Source organism: Bos indicus, chromosome 3 (assembly GCF_029378745.1).
Source record: "Bos indicus isolate NIAB-ARS_2022 breed Sahiwal x Tharparkar chromosome 3, NIAB-ARS_B.indTharparkar_mat_pri_1.0, whole genome shotgun sequence".
NCBI classification, from domain to species: Eukaryota; Metazoa; Chordata; class Mammalia; order Artiodactyla; family Bovidae; genus Bos; species Bos indicus.
In genome coordinates this window covers 95,218,863-95,236,230 of record NC_091762.1, presented here as the reverse complement: position 1 = coordinate 95,236,230, position 17,368 = coordinate 95,218,863, and the positions used below count along the sequence as shown (strand labels likewise).

General features: G+C 51.3%; 1 protein-coding gene across 4 annotated transcripts in view; it reads right to left on the bottom strand.

The window, feature by feature from the left end:
- TTC39A (tetratricopeptide repeat domain 39A) overlaps positions 1–17,368 on the bottom strand; it is a 50,618-nt gene that overhangs the window by 23,316 nt on the left and 9,934 nt on the right. The window contains exons 1-3 of one of the 4 annotated variants that reach the window (XM_070786553.1): positions 16,278–16,432; positions 8,459–8,563; positions 809–940 (exon numbers count right to left, since the gene is read on the bottom strand). In XM_070786553.1, coding sequence (XP_070642654.1) covers positions 809–940; positions 8,459–8,563; positions 16,278–16,315 — 275 coding nt within the window. In that variant the 5' untranslated portion in view covers positions 16,316–16,432. Of the gene's footprint in view, positions 1–808; positions 941–8,458; positions 8,564–8,884; positions 9,006–15,957; positions 16,117–16,277; positions 16,433–17,368 lie in introns of those variants that run through there. The other 3 variants (XM_070786556.1, XM_070786555.1, XM_070786554.1) reach the window with 3 other exon arrangements.

Here is a 17,368-nt window from a genome sequence, read left to right as displayed (position 1 = left end):
CACCTCCAACAGCATCCCGTGCCCCTCCCAGAGGACTCCACATACTTAGCTCCTGGAAACTCCCCCAAATCCAGGCTTTTTCATGCCCTTGCCCCTGCTGCTGCCTCTGCATGGAGCCCCCTCCCCTGCTCCGTCTAACCTGACCTGTCCCTGGTCACCCCACAGGACCCAGCTCTGACGTCACCTCCTCCAGGAAGCCTTTCCTGCTCCTCAGGCTGGACCCCCACGACCCTATGAGCTGCCCTGCATCATGCTGAGCTGTCACTGTCTGTGCCTGCGTCTCCCTGATCAGGCCGTTCAGGCAACAGAGGGGCCAGGGTCTGATGATTATCTGGGCGAACAGAGCCCAGGCCAGGGACTGGCCTAGGCCAGGCTGGAGTGTGTCCCAGTGAATGATGACTCTACCTGTGCACAAACACTGAGGGTCTGTTTATTCATGCATTCAAGCAGTTAATGTGCACTGAACACCAACTATGCAGTTCCCACAACAATTCTATCATCACACCCATTTTACAGATGAGGAAAGTTGAATCCACAGAGGGACTTGCCCAAAGTCAGAGAATTATTACGTGACCACAGCCAGGATTCATCTCCTCCCAATCCAGTCTGACCCAGGAAGCTCTCAGTGACCAGCTCAGACAACGTGGCTCCTGAGGCAGTGCCAACAGGGACAGCTCTGAGCACTTGGGGACACACTTTTGAGCCAAAAGGAGCAGGACTGATAGTGGTATTTTAGGCACTGGGATAGGCCAAAGTGACAAATGGATGCTTCACAACCCCTCATCCCTGCCTGCCCCATGGACCTGACCTCTGACAGAGCGACTGCGCCTCCTTCATCATGTTGCCAGCAAGTAGGATGTCCTGGGGGTCAAAGGTCATCATAGCCTGCATCTCCAGGATGGTGGCATAAGTCAGCGAGTGGTACATGCTTTCCTTGGTTCTGCCAGAGAGAAGGGACATAAAAGCATCAACCCCTAGAACTTCAAGATAGCTGAGCCCAAATCATCATTCACCATCCCCTCCCCCACTGTGGGGGAACACAGGTCCAGAGAGCAGAATGCACTCACCCAACAACTGACCCTTCCACTGCTACTCAGGCAGCCTCGGATCCCAGCTCCTCTTCTTCCTGCTGCGTCACCCTAAGTGACTCTCCAAATCTGAGCTTCAGTTTCTCATTCATTCTATACAGATGGCAGCAGCAGCATGCTGACCTGAGGCGGTACTTCCCTGCACCAGGGCCATCTTTCGCCTTCTCCCCTACCCATCACAGGCCAAGCCCAAGTCCTGTCTGCAGGGTCTCCTTTATCCTCAAACCCCACCCCAGGCTTACCCATCTTTGTGCCTGGACTGCCCTGGCCTCGTTACCTCCTGCCTCTCCCCACCCCATCACCTGACCACATCACTTTCTGCTTGAGCCCACCTGGGGCTTCCACCTCCCATGAGATAACTCTGGGAGTTGAGGCCCTGCCCACCCCTCCAGCCCAGTTCTCCTATCACTTCTGCTCCTGCCTCAATATCTGCCCACATTCAAGTCTACCCACACTGAACCATACATGCTTACCTCAGGAAAATTCCATCCTTTCCCTCCGGCAGGCCTTTACCCTTGCTGTTCCCACAGCATTAAATGCCCATTCTCTACCCTACACCCCCTGATTCATCTGTAAAGGTGCTTGAATGCCTCAAGGGCCACTGGGGCCCCTGCTCCAGGGAGCATGCGTTTATGCTGGAGGTACGGGCCACGCTGAGTTTACATCAGCAGACACTCAGCTCTTTCCCAGACGGTGGGCATCTCAAGGTCAGAGCTGTGTGGGTTTATCTCTGTCTTAGCACCAATGTGACAGTGCAAGCTGGGCTCAGGAAGCCTCCCCCTCCTCTCTCCCTGCTCCTCCATGGCCCTAGACCTCTCATCTAAAGGGTGTTGGAGGGAGAGGGACGGCATTTAGTCTAACACATACAGAGAGCAACAGGCAAGGAAGGATGGGACCCAGTCCCTCTCTGTACCTGGGGAAGTCACAACACATCTGGGCCTTGATTTATGGTTCTGCAAAATAGGGACAATAAAGCTGCTCCACCAGAGTCCCCATGGGACTGGCCAGGGATTACCCTCGCCTGGCACACCGTAGATGCTGCAGCAGTCTTCACTCCCTTCCCTACACTCCCTTGTTAATTATTTTCCAAATTCCTCATTGCCAGGCTTCTGCTGGGAACTTCACAGGAGACAGAGATGACTAAGGTTTATAGGCTGTTTATAGACTGTTATAGATTATACGACTTCACACATTTTCCTGCCTTTCTCATTCATAAAACACCTCTGTAAATTAAGTTGCTTTTCTACTTCTGGGTGATTCTCAGGTGATATTATCCTTAGAAGTCAAAGGTTTATGAAGAGAACCAGTCCTAGTAGCTGTCAGGACACCTCCCAGGTCTTTGCTAGAACTGCTTGTTGGAGGGCAGTGGCTTGTGGAAAGGAAGTCGCAGCCTGTCGTGGGGACAGAACTCAAGCTTCAGAATATCTCAGACACAGGCACTAGTTACCAGCTGTGTGATCCTGGTGAGTTCTATAGGCATCTCTGAGCCTCAGGTTTCTCCTCTGTAAAATGGACACAATAATTCTCTCCCAGGAGTTTTGGGTATCCAGGCTGGGGCCACAATGCTGATACTCAAGAAATATGAGTCTAAGTCCCTCTGGGTCCTGCCAGGGTTAAGGGTCATTGCCCTGCATAAAAACTTTCTCCTTTAGGAAGGGTTTCCCTGGCAGCCACAAAGACCCACATCCCAGATAACTCCCTCCCTCAGCCTCTCTAACTCTCATCCTCCTTACCCTCAAGTCCCAGGCCCAGGACTCAGCTCCACTTGCCCAGCCCAGTAGGAAGGACCCTGCCTGGGAAGCTGGCAGGCAAAGTGGAATTTCAAGTCTGTAGTCTGGACTGGGATTCAGGGCACAGAGGTACAACACGGCCCCCCAAGACCTCAGGCACCCCAAGTTTAGTTTGCATTCCACAAAGTTCTTATCTGTGCCTATGGTGACTGGACCGCTGGAAGCAATGATCCCCTTCCCTGTGAGCTAGACCCAGCTCTAGGACACAATGCCCAAGGGGTCTCTGCCAGGCCTAGACCAGCTGTCGAGAGAAGGAGAGCATTGAAGATCCATAGGAAGAGCCGTACGTTGGGGTCGGGGACTCCTCGGCCACCTGGAGGTCCAGTAAGCCCAGTGCCTCCAGCCCTTCCCTCCTCCTGCCAGTAGCCATGACTCGGGCCCTTGTCATCTTTGTCCTCACCATCAGGCTGACTCTGATCCCACCCCTACTGCTCTTTCTGGAGACCTCCCTGCAGTCCCAGTCTAAACCCTGACTTCCAGAGGACCTCTCTGGGTGAGGCTGTTCTAGGCTGGAAGGCAGACAGACCCCCCCGCCTCCAAGCCACTCTCCTTCATCCTCATGGAAGCCCCCCAGCGCCTCTCAGACCCACCTTGCTGCACTCCTCTCCAGCTCACTCACCTCCAGGGGCAGTTGTATCCCCAGCCCACCTTCCATCACTCAGCCCTCATTCTTCTGGGACCTACTCCAGCTCTCCCCACCCCTGCCAGGCTGAGTGTCTCTGTTCTTCAAATACACTAGGCCCTCGTTCTCTGCCTGGCCTTTGCACAGGCTGCTTCTCTGCCTGGAAATGCCCTCTCTATCCGGCTGACTCCTTCTCATCCAGCCTATCTCAGCTTAAATGTCACTTCCTCCGGGAAGACTTCCAGGGCTGGCTTCATGGGTATGCCATCTGTGCAGTCACGCAGGGGTCCATGCTTGGTTTAATGCTCTGCTGTCATTGTTTTGAAATCCTTAATAATTTCTAAACAAAGGATTCTACATTTTCATGTTGCAATGCACCCTGGAAGTTATGGGGCTGGGCCTAAAGCCTTCCTGACCGGCCCCTTCCCACGTGAGTTGGGGTCCTCGTACAGCTCTCAGCACCACCCTTTACGGTTTTTCACTGGCTCCCTGAGGAGCGCTGAGGACAGCCCATACCCTGTTCAGTCCTGCAGCCCCAGCACCCCACATGTTGCCATGCACACGAGGTTACTCATGAGGTGCTGCCAAGTGAAATGGTCACGGGTGCCCAACTGCCGCATCCCATGGGTCACACCCTGACCTCATCATCAACCCACAGAACAGCTCTGCTTCTGGAGTCCTGCATGACACACCCAGCCTCCCAACCACAGGCTCCCCACCTTTGCACTCACTCTCATCACTCCCACTGCCTGATCCTCCAGCCCGTCCTGTCTTCCTGACCCCTCAAGCTCCCTCATGTCACCCACTCTCTTGTCAAAACCCTCACTGCTGAGCCTTCCAGCCCCCTGGAGCACTGGCTTAGGAGCCTGGGCCCAGAAAACAAGAAACCGCCTACTCTCTCCACAGCGCTGCCACCGAGCAAGAAGGGAAGGAGCCACCACCACACAGACAGGTACAGCCTGAGCTGGATCACCAACCTCAGCCCATCACACTACTCATCAACTTTTCCTCAATCCCTGTCACCCCCTACTCTCAGCAAGGGACTTGACTTCCTCTCTCAAAGGAATCTTAGGGAACTCTTCTGGTGGTCCAGCGGTTAGGAATCTGCCTTGCAATGCAGGGGACGTGGGTTCAATCCCTGGCCGGGGACCACAATGCCATGGAGCAACTAAGCCTGGGTCCTGCAACTGCTGAAGCTCCTGCACCACAACTAGAGAGTTCTCAAGCTGTGACAAAAGATCCCACGTGCCGCAACTGAGATCCGACGTAAACATTCAAGAATGTTTACATCTGTCCCCAACACGCACACCCTATTCTACCTCCTTCCCTCCCACCTGGAAGAGGAGGCAGGCGTGAGACCTCTGTGCCAGATACACTCCTCCACCTGCTTGAGATCCAAGATGGCCCAAGAGGCCCAGGAGCTGAGGGGGGCTGGATTTCAATCGTGGTTCTGTTAGTTATCAGCCATGACCAGTTTTTTCATCAAATGAGTGGAGTAGTGACCATGTTCCAGAGACAGTGCTCAGGGGCAGACATGGAGTGAAGTAAAATAAACTAGAAGCTACTCAAAGACGTGACAAAGGGAAAGCAAAAACTGGGGGTAGGGGTGGGAGTGGGAAGCCTGGTGAGCCCAGTTACTCCCCGAGGGCAAAGTACGGATAACAGTAAATGAGACACATGTGTACAACACGAACGGTGAATGAAGCTGACCCCCAGCATCTTTCACAGCTTCAGTGGCTACACCTGGGCAGGGGAGGTCATGTTACAGCAAGAATTATTTTCTCTAGACCAGTAGTTCTTCAAAGTGATAGAGAAAGATATCTCCTGTACCTCCCCACACCTCCCTTCTGGAAACATTATTTGGTTGTCACAAGAAGGGGTGGGGTGTATGCTAATGACGAGCACTGTTTGGTGGAGGGGGAGGCTCTTAAGTGTAGAAAGAAAGAAAAGACCCGTTTTTAGAATGGGGCAGGTGCTGAGATAAATAGAGGCTACAGTGTCTCATGAATGAGGTAGAGGTGGCCTCACAGGAAGACTGTTCTCTCTGTGCTGCCTCTAGGGGCCTGAGTTCAGGACTCCCTAGGAAAGTACCCTCCTGAGGTGAGAGCAGGTGAGGCAGCCCCTCAAGGAGGAGGGGGCTTCGAGAGGGAGGAGGGCTTTGGGGGGTGAAGTGGCAGAGAGGAGCTGCTTAGGGACAAGGAGTGACCAGGAGGGAAGGGGAGCCAGGGCGCCTTCCAGAAGTACTGGAAGGTACTCAGTGATGGGGCAGGATGGAGCCTGGCCTGCCTCTGACGATGGCCACGCTCTTAAGCAGAACCGGTCCTGCCCCATCTCAAGCCAGATCCTCTCAGAGGGTGGGCTGAGGTGTGGGGGCATGTGGACCACTGTACGACTCATGTCCACCAAGCCCTGGCACTGCCCCCTCAGAAGCTGGGCCGCTGACCCCAGACAGGACAGCGATGGGTCAGTCAGGTCTAGAGAAACTGAACAGGACTGGCTTGGGGAAAGCAGCAGCCCTGCCCCAGCACTCGCTCTCCCAAGGAGCTGGTGGGGAGGGCGGTTCTGGGGGAGCCAGCTGTGGCAGATGACTACCTAGAGCTGAAAAGAGGGGATTAGGCCAGCAGGCGGCAGACCCGATTAGACCCCACCTCGGCCCCATCTCAACCCCAGGACCCAGGCTGCCAGGGCTCTCTGCCCACGTAGAAGAAGGTGGCGGGGTGCTAGGGTGGGCGTGGCGTTCTTTTCCTGAAATGCTAACATCTGGGACCCGCTCTCTGCCAGCTCATCCAAAAGCTGATCCCACCAATCACAAGGCTACTTGGGCCAGACCCTCCCATTGGATTTTGAGTGAACTTGCTCTTAAATATGACCAGACAGCCAGCCAGGGACCATGGGTGTTTCAGGAAAGCCCCTCCCCACCACGGTGAGAGGATTCTCCCTCTTAAAGAAAAAAGAAACACTGAGAAAGCCAAGATTATGTAGGAAAAAAAAAACAAAATATTTTCAGAAGAGATAATTATTCTGTGATAATAATAACAGCAATAAATACTCATTAGAATGCTTACTACATGCCAGGCCCCATCCTCAGGACACTCATATTTTAAATATAGATATAAAGAACACAGTGCACCCATAAACCAAGAATAAGATGTTTTAGGGAAAAAGAACATTCAGAAAACATTGAGGAGTACTAGGGAATTAATCATATGATTACACACAAAAAAAGAAAAGTCAATGGATTTAATGATAAGGTTGAGGAACTCTCCCAAAAATCGGGGGGAAAAAAGATACAGAAATGCAGTGGGGAGGGCACAGATAAATAGCTCAGAAGAGGACTGGACCAGGAAGCCTAGCGGCTGATGTAAAGAAAGTCCAGGAAAGAGAAACAGAATGTGGAAGGATCACACGAGAGAATTTCCTAGAACTGAGTTTTCAAATAAAAAAATTCCAATTAAACAGACCTATACTCCAGCACATCATTGTGATATTTCAGATTTGCAGGAATAAGAGAGAAGATCCTAAACATGTCTGGAGGAGGAAAAAAGATCCCATGCCACAAAAGAAGAATTAGGATTCTCCTGGCTACAGTACCTGCCAGGAAACAGGGCAGAAAACAATGCCTTCAAAATTCTGAGCAGGAAAGCTTATATTCATGCAACACTCTCTTAGAAAACTTCTAGAGGATGCACTCTAACCAAAGGAGGGAGGATATGGATATGAGAGAAAAAGCCAGGCCAAGCAAACTGGAGAGAAGTAAAGGGGATTCCAGGAGCCAGCTGGAAGGTGGCCAGTAAACAGGCCTGTCCTCCAGGGGACAGGTTTCCAGAAAAAGGAGGGACTGAGAGGGTTTCCCTGATATATGTGAGTATTTAGAGAAAACCTCATGACTTCATGGAGTGGCTATAAAGAGCTCAGGATAAACATATAGCAAATTAGGCAAATGAAAAAAACAAGACAATTATTAACTCCAAAAAGAAAATATAATCTTACAAGGTAAGGTTTATCTCTGCGATGAGCATAATTACATAGCTATAATAATGAAAACACTGATTACTAATTTAGCCAGATATTGTGATACAATGATAGGAGCAGGAGGAAGGAAGGGAGGTGTGGCAGGGGTTTAAGAAAGCTAAGTTCTTGTCAACCATTTGTTGTTTAGCTGCTAAGTCATATCTGATTCTTTCGCAGCCCTGTGGACTGTAGCCTGCTAGGCTCCTCTGTTCATGGGATTTCCCAGACAAGAATACTGGAGTGGGTTGCCATTTCCTTCCCCAGGGGATCTTCCCAGCCCAGGGATCGAACCCATGTCTCCTGCTTTCCAGAGGGGTTCTTTCCCACTGAGCCACCTGGGCAGCCCCTTGCAACCATTAGATGATATGTAAAAGTAAAAAGTAACAGGAGTGAATTTCATGGTATGTGAATTATATTTCAACTTAATTTCAGTTTTTAAAAAAAATTGAAAAAAGAGGTAAGTAAAGAAAGAGCAGTCCAAGTGTATTATTTAGAAATAAGGCAGTCAACACTAGAAGAAATGGCTAAACGACTGACTGTCATCATTGCCCTAAAGGCTTCAGTGAAAGCAATTCAAGTCTGTAGTACTCTGGAGGAAAATACCTAAAAGGGGCTATTTTAGAGCCAGACTCTGTAGGACCAAGAAGTCAAAGTGGAAGAAGCCACAAGAACCTGAGGAGAAGGAAGTCACGGTGACCCTGAGGACGGCTTGGTTGTTCTAGGCTATGGAATGGGGATCCTGAGCCATTTTTATGGAATTCTCAGAGGTCGGAGTGACCCAGAAGGCTGAAAGCATTTAGTTACACTGGATTCCTCTCATGTAAGACTTCTGGGTCTCCATCTAATACCCCCATCCCTACACTCACATATGTGCATGCGCGTGCACACACACACACTCACACACACATATACACATCCTCCATCTCCAATCTGGGCTTAAGCCTCACCTGGGCTTGAGGTAGTTGAGTGCTTCTGAGAACTGGTTGGTGAGGAAGAGGTCAAGGGCGGTCATGCACTGGTCCAGGGCCTCATGGAGGCTGCTCACAGGAGTCCTGGTGGGAGAGACACGAGCATGACCCGGAAGCTCTCAAAAGAGCCTTGGTTGAAAGGTTCAACTGTCCTGGCTGGAACAGAGCCTCCCAGCACCCATTTGACCTCCCTGGTGATCCTTGGATGCGTCATGAGCTCCTCCAGGCTGCCCCCTCTGAACTAGGACACAGGACAATCTGAACCTACCTCTGAGTATTCCTAAAGGTGGGAGAGGGGAGAGGAAGGAGAATGTCATCTGATACCCAGTGGGGGGATTGGGAAGGGGATGAGGATAGGGTCTTGGGGATTGGTGCAAGGAAGCCTCAGGAATAAATTTATCTTACCTTCCATGCCCCTTTTGACCCATTGGACTTTTCTGCCCCCACTTGGGGGGCACAGCCCACCCACTAAGTTCCACTGCAGTCCTTTTCTTCCTCCTTCTTCTCTAGGCCTTCTCCTGGCCTCCTCTGGCCTGCACTTTAGAACCCCACAGGCACTGTCACAATGGGTTGGAATGGTCAGCCACCCTGTAAGAGCTGCCCAGGGGGCTTTACATTCAAGAGCCACCTTAGCCAATAGCATCTCCAGTATACCTGGCCTCCTTCCAGTCCTTACACCTCTTTTAAAAAAAGTTTATTTGTTTTTATTTGGCTGCACAGGTCTTATTTGCAGCATGCGGGATCTTCAGTCTTTGTTGTGGAGTGCGGGATCTTTGGTTGTGGCAAGCAAACTCTTAGTTGCAGCATGTGGGATCTAGTTCCCTGACCAGGGGTTGAACCCCAGCCCCCTGCATTGGGAGCACAGAGTCTTAACCACTGGACTACCAGAAGTCCCCCTTATACCTCTTTATGGCTTTATAGCTCTTATCACTCTGTGACCTTTTTTTTTTTTAACTTATTTTTGGGTTTATTATCTGTCTCCCTCCACTAAAATATAAGCTTCCTGAGGGCAGGAATCTTCATTTTGTTCACTACTGTATCACCAGTGTCTAGTATCTGGTACAAAATGGGCTTTTGATAAATATAGGTTGTCAGTGAATGAATGAATGAACAAATGAATGAATGAATAAATGAAGAGCCCTGGGTTCTGAGAGCAAATTCCTTATCTTTCTGACCCTGTTTACCATCTAAAAGATGAAAGATGATCCCAAAAGTCCTGTTTGATTTCTTGTGAATGTTTCTTCTCCAAGGGCCTCTTTTACATAGAGAAGATTCCAAAAACAGTCTTGATGATCTTACTGCAAAAAGATCCTTAAAAGTTAAAGTTCCTTCTCCACCAGATAAAGTCCTACACCTATCTTAAGGCCCAGCTGTAAGGACTCTGTGTTGCATCAGCAGAACCTCGCAGGCAAAATGAAGTATGTTTTTTGGTCAAAACTGTTTCTTCTCCCAAATCTGTTCTCCAGATTTCTCATCTCAATAAACAATACCCCGCTATCAAGTTTCCCAAGCCAGAAATATTAGTAGTCATCCTTGACACATCCTCCCACTGGCCTCCGTCATCTGCTCCATCAGTAAGCCCTCTCAGTCCTATCTCCTGAAAATCTCTTAATCCACCTCCTTCTATACCCAGTGGCCTCCAGTCCAGGCCCCTACCATCTCTACCTAGGTCTGATGGGAGACTCCACCTTCTACTCCTGTCCATTCCTAACTCTTCTCTCTGTTACTTCATTTTATTCTGTGCTTCATTTCTCTTCATTCTCTTCTTGGCCATCTCTTTCACTCACTCTATTAGATTTAATTTCTTTATATCTTTCATTTCACTAATTCTCTTTAAGTATGTCTCATCTGGAGAAGGCAATGGCACCCCACTCCAGTACTCTTGCCTGGAAAATCCCATGGTCGGAGGAACCTGGTGGGCTGCAATCCATGGGGTCGCTAAGAGTCGGACACAACTGAGCAACTTCACTTTCACTTTTCACTTTCATGCATTGGAGAAGAAAGTGGCGACCCACTCCAGTGTTCTTGCCTGGAGAATCCCAGGGACGGGGGAGCCTGGTGGGCTGCCGCCTATGGGGTTGCACAGAGTTGGACATGACTGAAGTGACTTAGCAGCATGTCTCATCTGCTGCTTATCCTGTCCACTGAGTTTTTTTAATTTCAATTATTTTATTTTTCACCTTCATAAATTCTACTTGGTTCTTTTTCAAATCTGCTTGGTCATTTTTGGCAGTATTTTGTTCTCTGCTTATTGTTGCAAGTCCGTGTTTGATTTCTTTCCACATTTTAAACACAATCACAGTGTTTCATCACTCTAGGATCGTAGACTCTAATTCTGCTATTTCTTGCTTCTGGTATCTATTGTTCACAGCACCTCGTTTCCTTGTATGTTTCATTTTACCACAAGCTTCTATCTGACTGATCCCAAAGGGATTTTTAAATGAGAACCCACTTCTTCAGAGAGCATTTGCATTCACTTCAGCCAAGTTCCCTGTGGTGCTACCACCCTAAGACCACTTACGTTACTTTTTTGGTTTAGCATTTTCAGGACCACAGAGGTAGTGTATATTCAAACCTGAAATTTGTGTGAGAGCTGACTGGTATGTATAATTTTCTAGGGAGCCCCTTGGTCCCCACCAGAACTGTTGTCTCCCTTTGTGGTGTGTGGGTATTTTTTTCCCAGTCAGTATCCTTACATGCTGAAGACACCCTTGAGGGTGGCACATTCATGTAGTGGTGGGGTGGTAGGGAGGAGAAGCTCCAACTCCTCACACCATTGGGCAGCCGCGAGTCCTTATTTCCCATTCCTTGTCGTTGTTGTTTAGTTACTACATCATGTCTGACTCTTTTGCCCCCCTATGGACGGGAGCCCACCAGGCTCCTTTGTCCATGGGATTTCTCAGGCAAGAAAACTGGAGTGGGTTGCCATTTCCTTCTTCAGGGGATCTTCCTGACCCAGGATCAAACCTTCATTTCCTCATCTCCTGCACTGGCAAGTGGATTCTTTTACCACTGAGCTACCAGGGAAGTCCATTCTTTAAGTGTCATTAAAACTCAAGATTCTAGGTTTCTGTAGCTTGTAAATACCACCAGGTTGCTGTGGCTTCATCTTATTTATCGGCCTGATTTCAGCTCCCTTGGCTTGAGGGATTCTTGGCTTGAGGGATTTGTTACTGCAGCAGACTCTCAGGAATGTATGTTAAAGGATGAATGTTGTAACTCATCCAGCATCTAGGTAGTTTTATTAAGGGATAATGTAATAGCCAAAGGTAGCTTTTTAAAACCCAAACCTGACCATGTCATTTCCAGACTTGAAGGCCTTCACTGTCTTCACCCTTAGGATAAAGCCAAAAAGACCCCACTTCATGAGGTGGGGACAGTGTCTTCCTTTGCGCCCAAGGCTTAGCCTAATGAGTGGGGTTCAGTCCATTCATCTCTGCTGGTGAATCAGCGAAAAGGCAATGAGTACCCACTGCCCCAGGCACTTAACTGCTGTCCTCTCCTTGAGCGCTCACAAAGCTTTGTGAAGTGGAATTATTATCCCACTTCAGAAGAGGAGACTAAGGCACAGAGAGAGGTGGCTTGGCCAAGGTCACATGCCTGAGCATGGGTTCTAACCCAAGTTTCTGCCTAAGCCAGTGCCCACCAGCTCAGCCCCAGGGAGTCAAGTCCATTGTCCTGGCTTCTGTCCATCTCTAAACAATTTCAGAAACAAGAGCCTACCTTCCCTTTCTGTGCACACCCCACTCCCACTCCCACCACCATCTTTACCCGCATCAAGAGAGAGGTTCTGCGTCCTCAGTCTACCTGGAGAGAAAGATGCACAGACAGACAGACAACACAGAGGCACATATTCCCTTCTCTGGCAGCCTCAGCATCCCTTCCCCTTAACTGTGGTGAGGCAGGTCTGCAGTGACCTCTCCAGACCTGGGGCTAGGCCCTGGGGAAAAGAGACTGGACCCAGACCTGGGCCTGCCCTGAGGGCTACACAAGGCAGAGGCATTGACAACCAGAGTCATCAGGGCTGCGCTCATGGGCATCACAGGGGGCTGACGAGACCAAGAAGTGAGGGTGGGGCAATCAAGGAAGTTGTCTGGGTACAATGGCCCTGAAGTGAGGACTAGATGGACAAAGCAGTCCCAGAAGGGGAACAGAGTGTGAGCAAAGGGCTGGAGGCATGGCACCATAGTGAGGAGGGGGCGCCAACCATCACGGGGCAAGTGTGGAAGACAAGCTTGGCAAGGCCTATAAGTGAAGGAGTGAGGTGGGGGCATCCCAGCTGGCTGGGAAGCTGAGGTGGGCTGGAGACATCAGTCCCACTGGACTTAATAATAGCACTGACAAATACCCATCACTGCCGGGAGAATATCACTTCAAGTTATCTAAATTGATGCCTGCATTATTTCACTCAATCCTCCTACCAGCTCTAGGAGCCAGAAGTTCTTATCTGCATGTGACAGATAAGGAAGTGAAGACAGTGAAAAGAGGAACCTGGTTTCCTGCTCCCAGGAACCTGGGAGAAGACAGAAATACTTTCTGCAAAAGCAATCTGCCAAGCCTTTCCCTTCCCCTGGCTGTGACTGAGGTCCCCACTTCTCTGTAGGCTGTCTCCATGTCTTTAAGGCCTTCCTGCTCCAAGCTCCCAGCTGGGGCCCAGGCCAAAATATTCCTGGGCTCCCAAGTAGTGATGGTGGCCTCCTCTTCTGTGCTGCAGGTGGGGGTGGGTGGGTGGGGAAGTCGAGCTGGATAGAGTGTGGAGAATGGCTAGTGACAATGAACACCAGGATCTTTAGCATAGTGGGAGGGGGCTTGAAGTCAAAGTGAGAAGAGAGCTGAAGGGTGGGAAGGGGTGTCAATCCTGCAGCCATCCCACTCTCCCCTTCCTTCCCACCCCTCCACTTCAGTCTGCCTGGAAATCACTACCTTAGTGTGTGATGGGCAGAGCTGGGGCACCCTCGTACCTGCTGAAAACAGAAAACCCTCCTACCCAGCCCTCAGTCAGGGTGAGGTGGGTGGGGCAGTGGAGGCAGGGCAAGGCGGTCACTCAGAGCAGACAGGAGTCAGAGCTGGCCTCTACTTCCTGCTCCAGCATTCAGGGGGAACTCTGGCTGAGGGGAACCCATCTATGGGGGACCTGTCACTTTCACAATGACCTTTCTAAACTGCAAATATGACTGGGACTCTGCTTCCAGAGTCACCCTTAGCTGTGCATAAAGCCAGTACCACGTGGCAGGGAGTGATGTGGTGTGGCCTAGGTGGTGTGGAGTTTTGAAATCAGACAACCCTGGACTATAGATGCAGCTTAGCAATCACTTGTTGGAAAAACTTGGGAAAGTTCTTTAACCTCTATGAGCCTCAGTTTCCTCATCAATAAAATGGGAATGACAGTATCTACCTCCCAGTGTTGCTACTAAGAATGACTGAGACAGTGTAAAGGACATTAAAAAGCACTGATGAAATGTTAGCAATTTTTTTCCCTAAGATGTTTCCATCATTTCTTTTACAGAACAGCACCACTTTTATAATGAAACTAAGTAACTTTAAAAATCGAATGCACATGTCCTGCTGCTGCTGCTGCTAAGTCACTTCAGTCGTGTCGGACTCTGTGCAACCCCATAGATGGCAGCCCACCAGGCTCCACCATCCCTGGGATTCTCCAGGCAAGAACACTGGAGTGGGTTGCCATTTCCTTCTCCCATGAATGAAAGTGAAAAGTGAAAGTGAAGTCGCTCAGTCGTGTCTGACACTTTGCTGCTACTCAGCAATTCCACTCCTACCTGGGAACCTGGAAAAACACTCATATATGTGTAAGACAATCATTTGAGAATATTGTTTGAATAACAAGATCCTGGGAACCATCTCAGGTTCAGGTGGACCTTCCTTCCACCTCAGGAAGGCTGGATAAATAAATAAATAACAGTCTCTACATCAGGTGGCATACCACAGGAAGGCAAATGCAGACCAGGGTTTCAAGGATCAAGAGACCTTGATCTCAGAAACCTGAAGCTGAATGAGTAAAAGCAAGTTGCAGAATTATTTATGCTGTATGACTCCATTTACAGAAAAAATTTAAAGAACTACATAATTTTTAGGCTTAAACATACTCAGTAAAAGAATACAAACAGACAGAAAAATGATAAACCAAAATTCAGGATGGTGACTGTCTCTGTAGAGGGAAGGGTAGGGGTGGTCCACAGGGGCTTTGACCATCTTTGCCATGGTTTATTTCTTAAAAAGAATATGAAATAAATGGGGCACAATATTAACATCTGGAAAAGCTTGCTGGCAAGGGCAGAGAGTTCATTTTATTATTGGCTATATTGTTCCGAAGGTTGAAATTATTTCATAATTTTTGAAGTGATGGAGATTTAAATGTTGGTTTGTTCACCACTGCCCCTCACACATGGAGCTGGGCTTTTGCCCCTGCTCTGCTCAGACCCCACCAGAATGCACTGACTGGGACCAGATGGACCTTGAGGGCACGAAAATGGGCAGGTATGGTTTAGTAGGAGGATGACCTGCCAGTGCAGAAGGGCAAGCTCATTGCCCTGAAGGCCCAAGGAGGGGCCAGAGGAGCCTAGAGTTGTAGAGGGGACTGCAGGGATGTGAGGGTGCAAGGAAGAAGATGAATGAGGGCTCTAGTCTGGGGGTTCAGGATTCTTTGATAGGTGCCCTGCTCCACACCTGCCTTTTCTCCTAAAAATCATTTTTCTTGGCCCAGTGGGGGTGATGCTCAGGGCTGGGCAGACAGACTTAACTAGCTTCCAGATTTACAGAGACCAGCCCAGAGAAGGAAGGGAGCAGCCAGCTCAGCCTCCCTGTATTTTCCAAAGGAGGGACCAGAATTCTAGAGAGGATAAAGGACTTGGTCAAAGTCATACAAAACGTTGCCTGACTTACCAGGCAACCCTTCCCCAGGACAGGGAGTCCCCCAGCCACCCAACTTCCAAGCCTTCAGTCTGGAACACACAAGGACCCTGTGGAGGCCTCCAGCTGACAGGTGGCACCAGCCTTGTCACCTCCCTATTCATGTGTTAGCCCTGAGGCCCTACGCAAATACTGTCCTGTTGGCCAGGCTCCAGGCAGAATGGCACCCCTCCCAGCTCACCTGGGCCGGATCTCCACCCAGCAACTTCCTAGCAGCTCAGGCTCCCAGCCCCTACCAGTGGGGCCCACGAATGGCAAAGAGCTGCTCACTGCTGCGGGGCAGTGTAGGGTCCCACAGGTTCCTCAGCGGGGTGCGGTGGCAATGAACACCAGTGCCACGTTGAAAGTGACAACGCCCACCTTTACTACCCCTGTTCCTGTTGTGCCCAGGAGCCCCGGCCGCTTCCTAGCTTAGCCTTTTAACTCCTTCGATTATCCCTGAAGATGAAGTAGTGCCTGGCATCCGACACTGCTGGTTTCAAATCCCAGGCCCACTTCTCACCTCCTGGGAGGCCTAAGTCATCTAAGAGCTACTGGCTAAGGTCCCTCACCTGTAATGGAGGTGATGATGGTGGGCTCAGGTGTAAACGCCAGGCGGGAGGGAGAAAGCTCTGACGTGGCTGTGGCCACAGCTTCCGACAAAGTTGGGACCCCGAGGGGAGTGACCGGCCCAGGGTCCCCGGGGCCTCCACCTTCCCCGCTCAGTCCCCTTCCCGCTCCCCGGCTGCGGCGGTGGCGCCGGGAGGCAGGGGCTGGAAGCCGCAGTGCGGGCCGCGGGGGAGGCCGGGCCCGGCGCCGCCCCCCGCCCCCCGCCCCCAGTCCCGGCCCGGCCCGGCCAGCGCTCCCTCGGGCCGCCCCGCCGGGCACTTACCCCGCAGGTAGGGGGCCCGGGGCGCCGGCCGTGGTCATCGCCGAGTGGGGCGGGCACCGTGCCCCCGCGGACGCCAGCCGCGGCCCAGGTGCTGCCGCCGGAACCCCGAGCGGGCGCTGTGCGGCCGAGCCGCGGACGCGGCGCCCGGGGAGGGGCGCGCCGGGGGCGGGGAAGGCGGCGGGGCCGGGCCGGGCCTCGGTCTGCCCACCCGCGCAGTGGGGCCAGGCCGCCGCCCGCCCGCGGCCGACCGCAGACGCGGGGTCTGCAGCGGGCGCGGGTGGGAGGGCTGCCTGGGGCCGGCGAAAGGCGCCCCCTACACCCTCCATCCCCGCCCTGACAGAGAGAGCCGGGGCGCCCAAGGTCTGCCCTGCCCATGCCCGAGAACCCTTTGCGCTCAATCCCCCTGGAGGGCGGGCTCACGCCTTCCTCACGGAGCCCCAGCAATCTGGGCCCAGAAAGTTCTCCTAGACCTGAGGTCCACCTCCCTGCCACTCTCCCATCCCCACAGCGCCCGCCTCTCAGCGCCCCTGACCTGAGCCCTTCATCATCCTACTGCATTGGTTGGGGGCAGTCATGCAGAGAAAGACCTGGATTTTAATCCCACCCATTTGCCCACAGCTTGGCTGTGCTTCTCTGTGCAGGAGACCAGAAGGCAGAAAATCATGCCATTTAGCACTCGCTGCCAGCCAGCAGTTCGCACTTGCCTCCCCAAAGAATCTTCATAACTGCCGTTTTACAGATGGAGAAACTGAGGCACAGAGTTCATGTGACTTGCTCAAGGGCACTCACCTAAAAAATGGCAAGTTGTGATTGGAACTCAACCCTCCTGACTCCACACACTCTTGCCTTCTTGGCCCCCTCTCCCCTGAATCCCCAGGGCCTATGTGGGGTCACCCATAACACTTCAGATGCCTACTGTGTGCCCAGCCCTCAGGTATATGTCTAGGACCAGAGTTAAGTTAAAGCCGACCAGGCCTCCTGGCAGAAGAGCCACTGGCCCATGAAGAGTTAACCAGCGGCCACCTCCAGGCTCCAGATGCTCTTGATCATGACTCATCAGAGCACGTGGCTGCCATTAGAGCTGTCCCTTC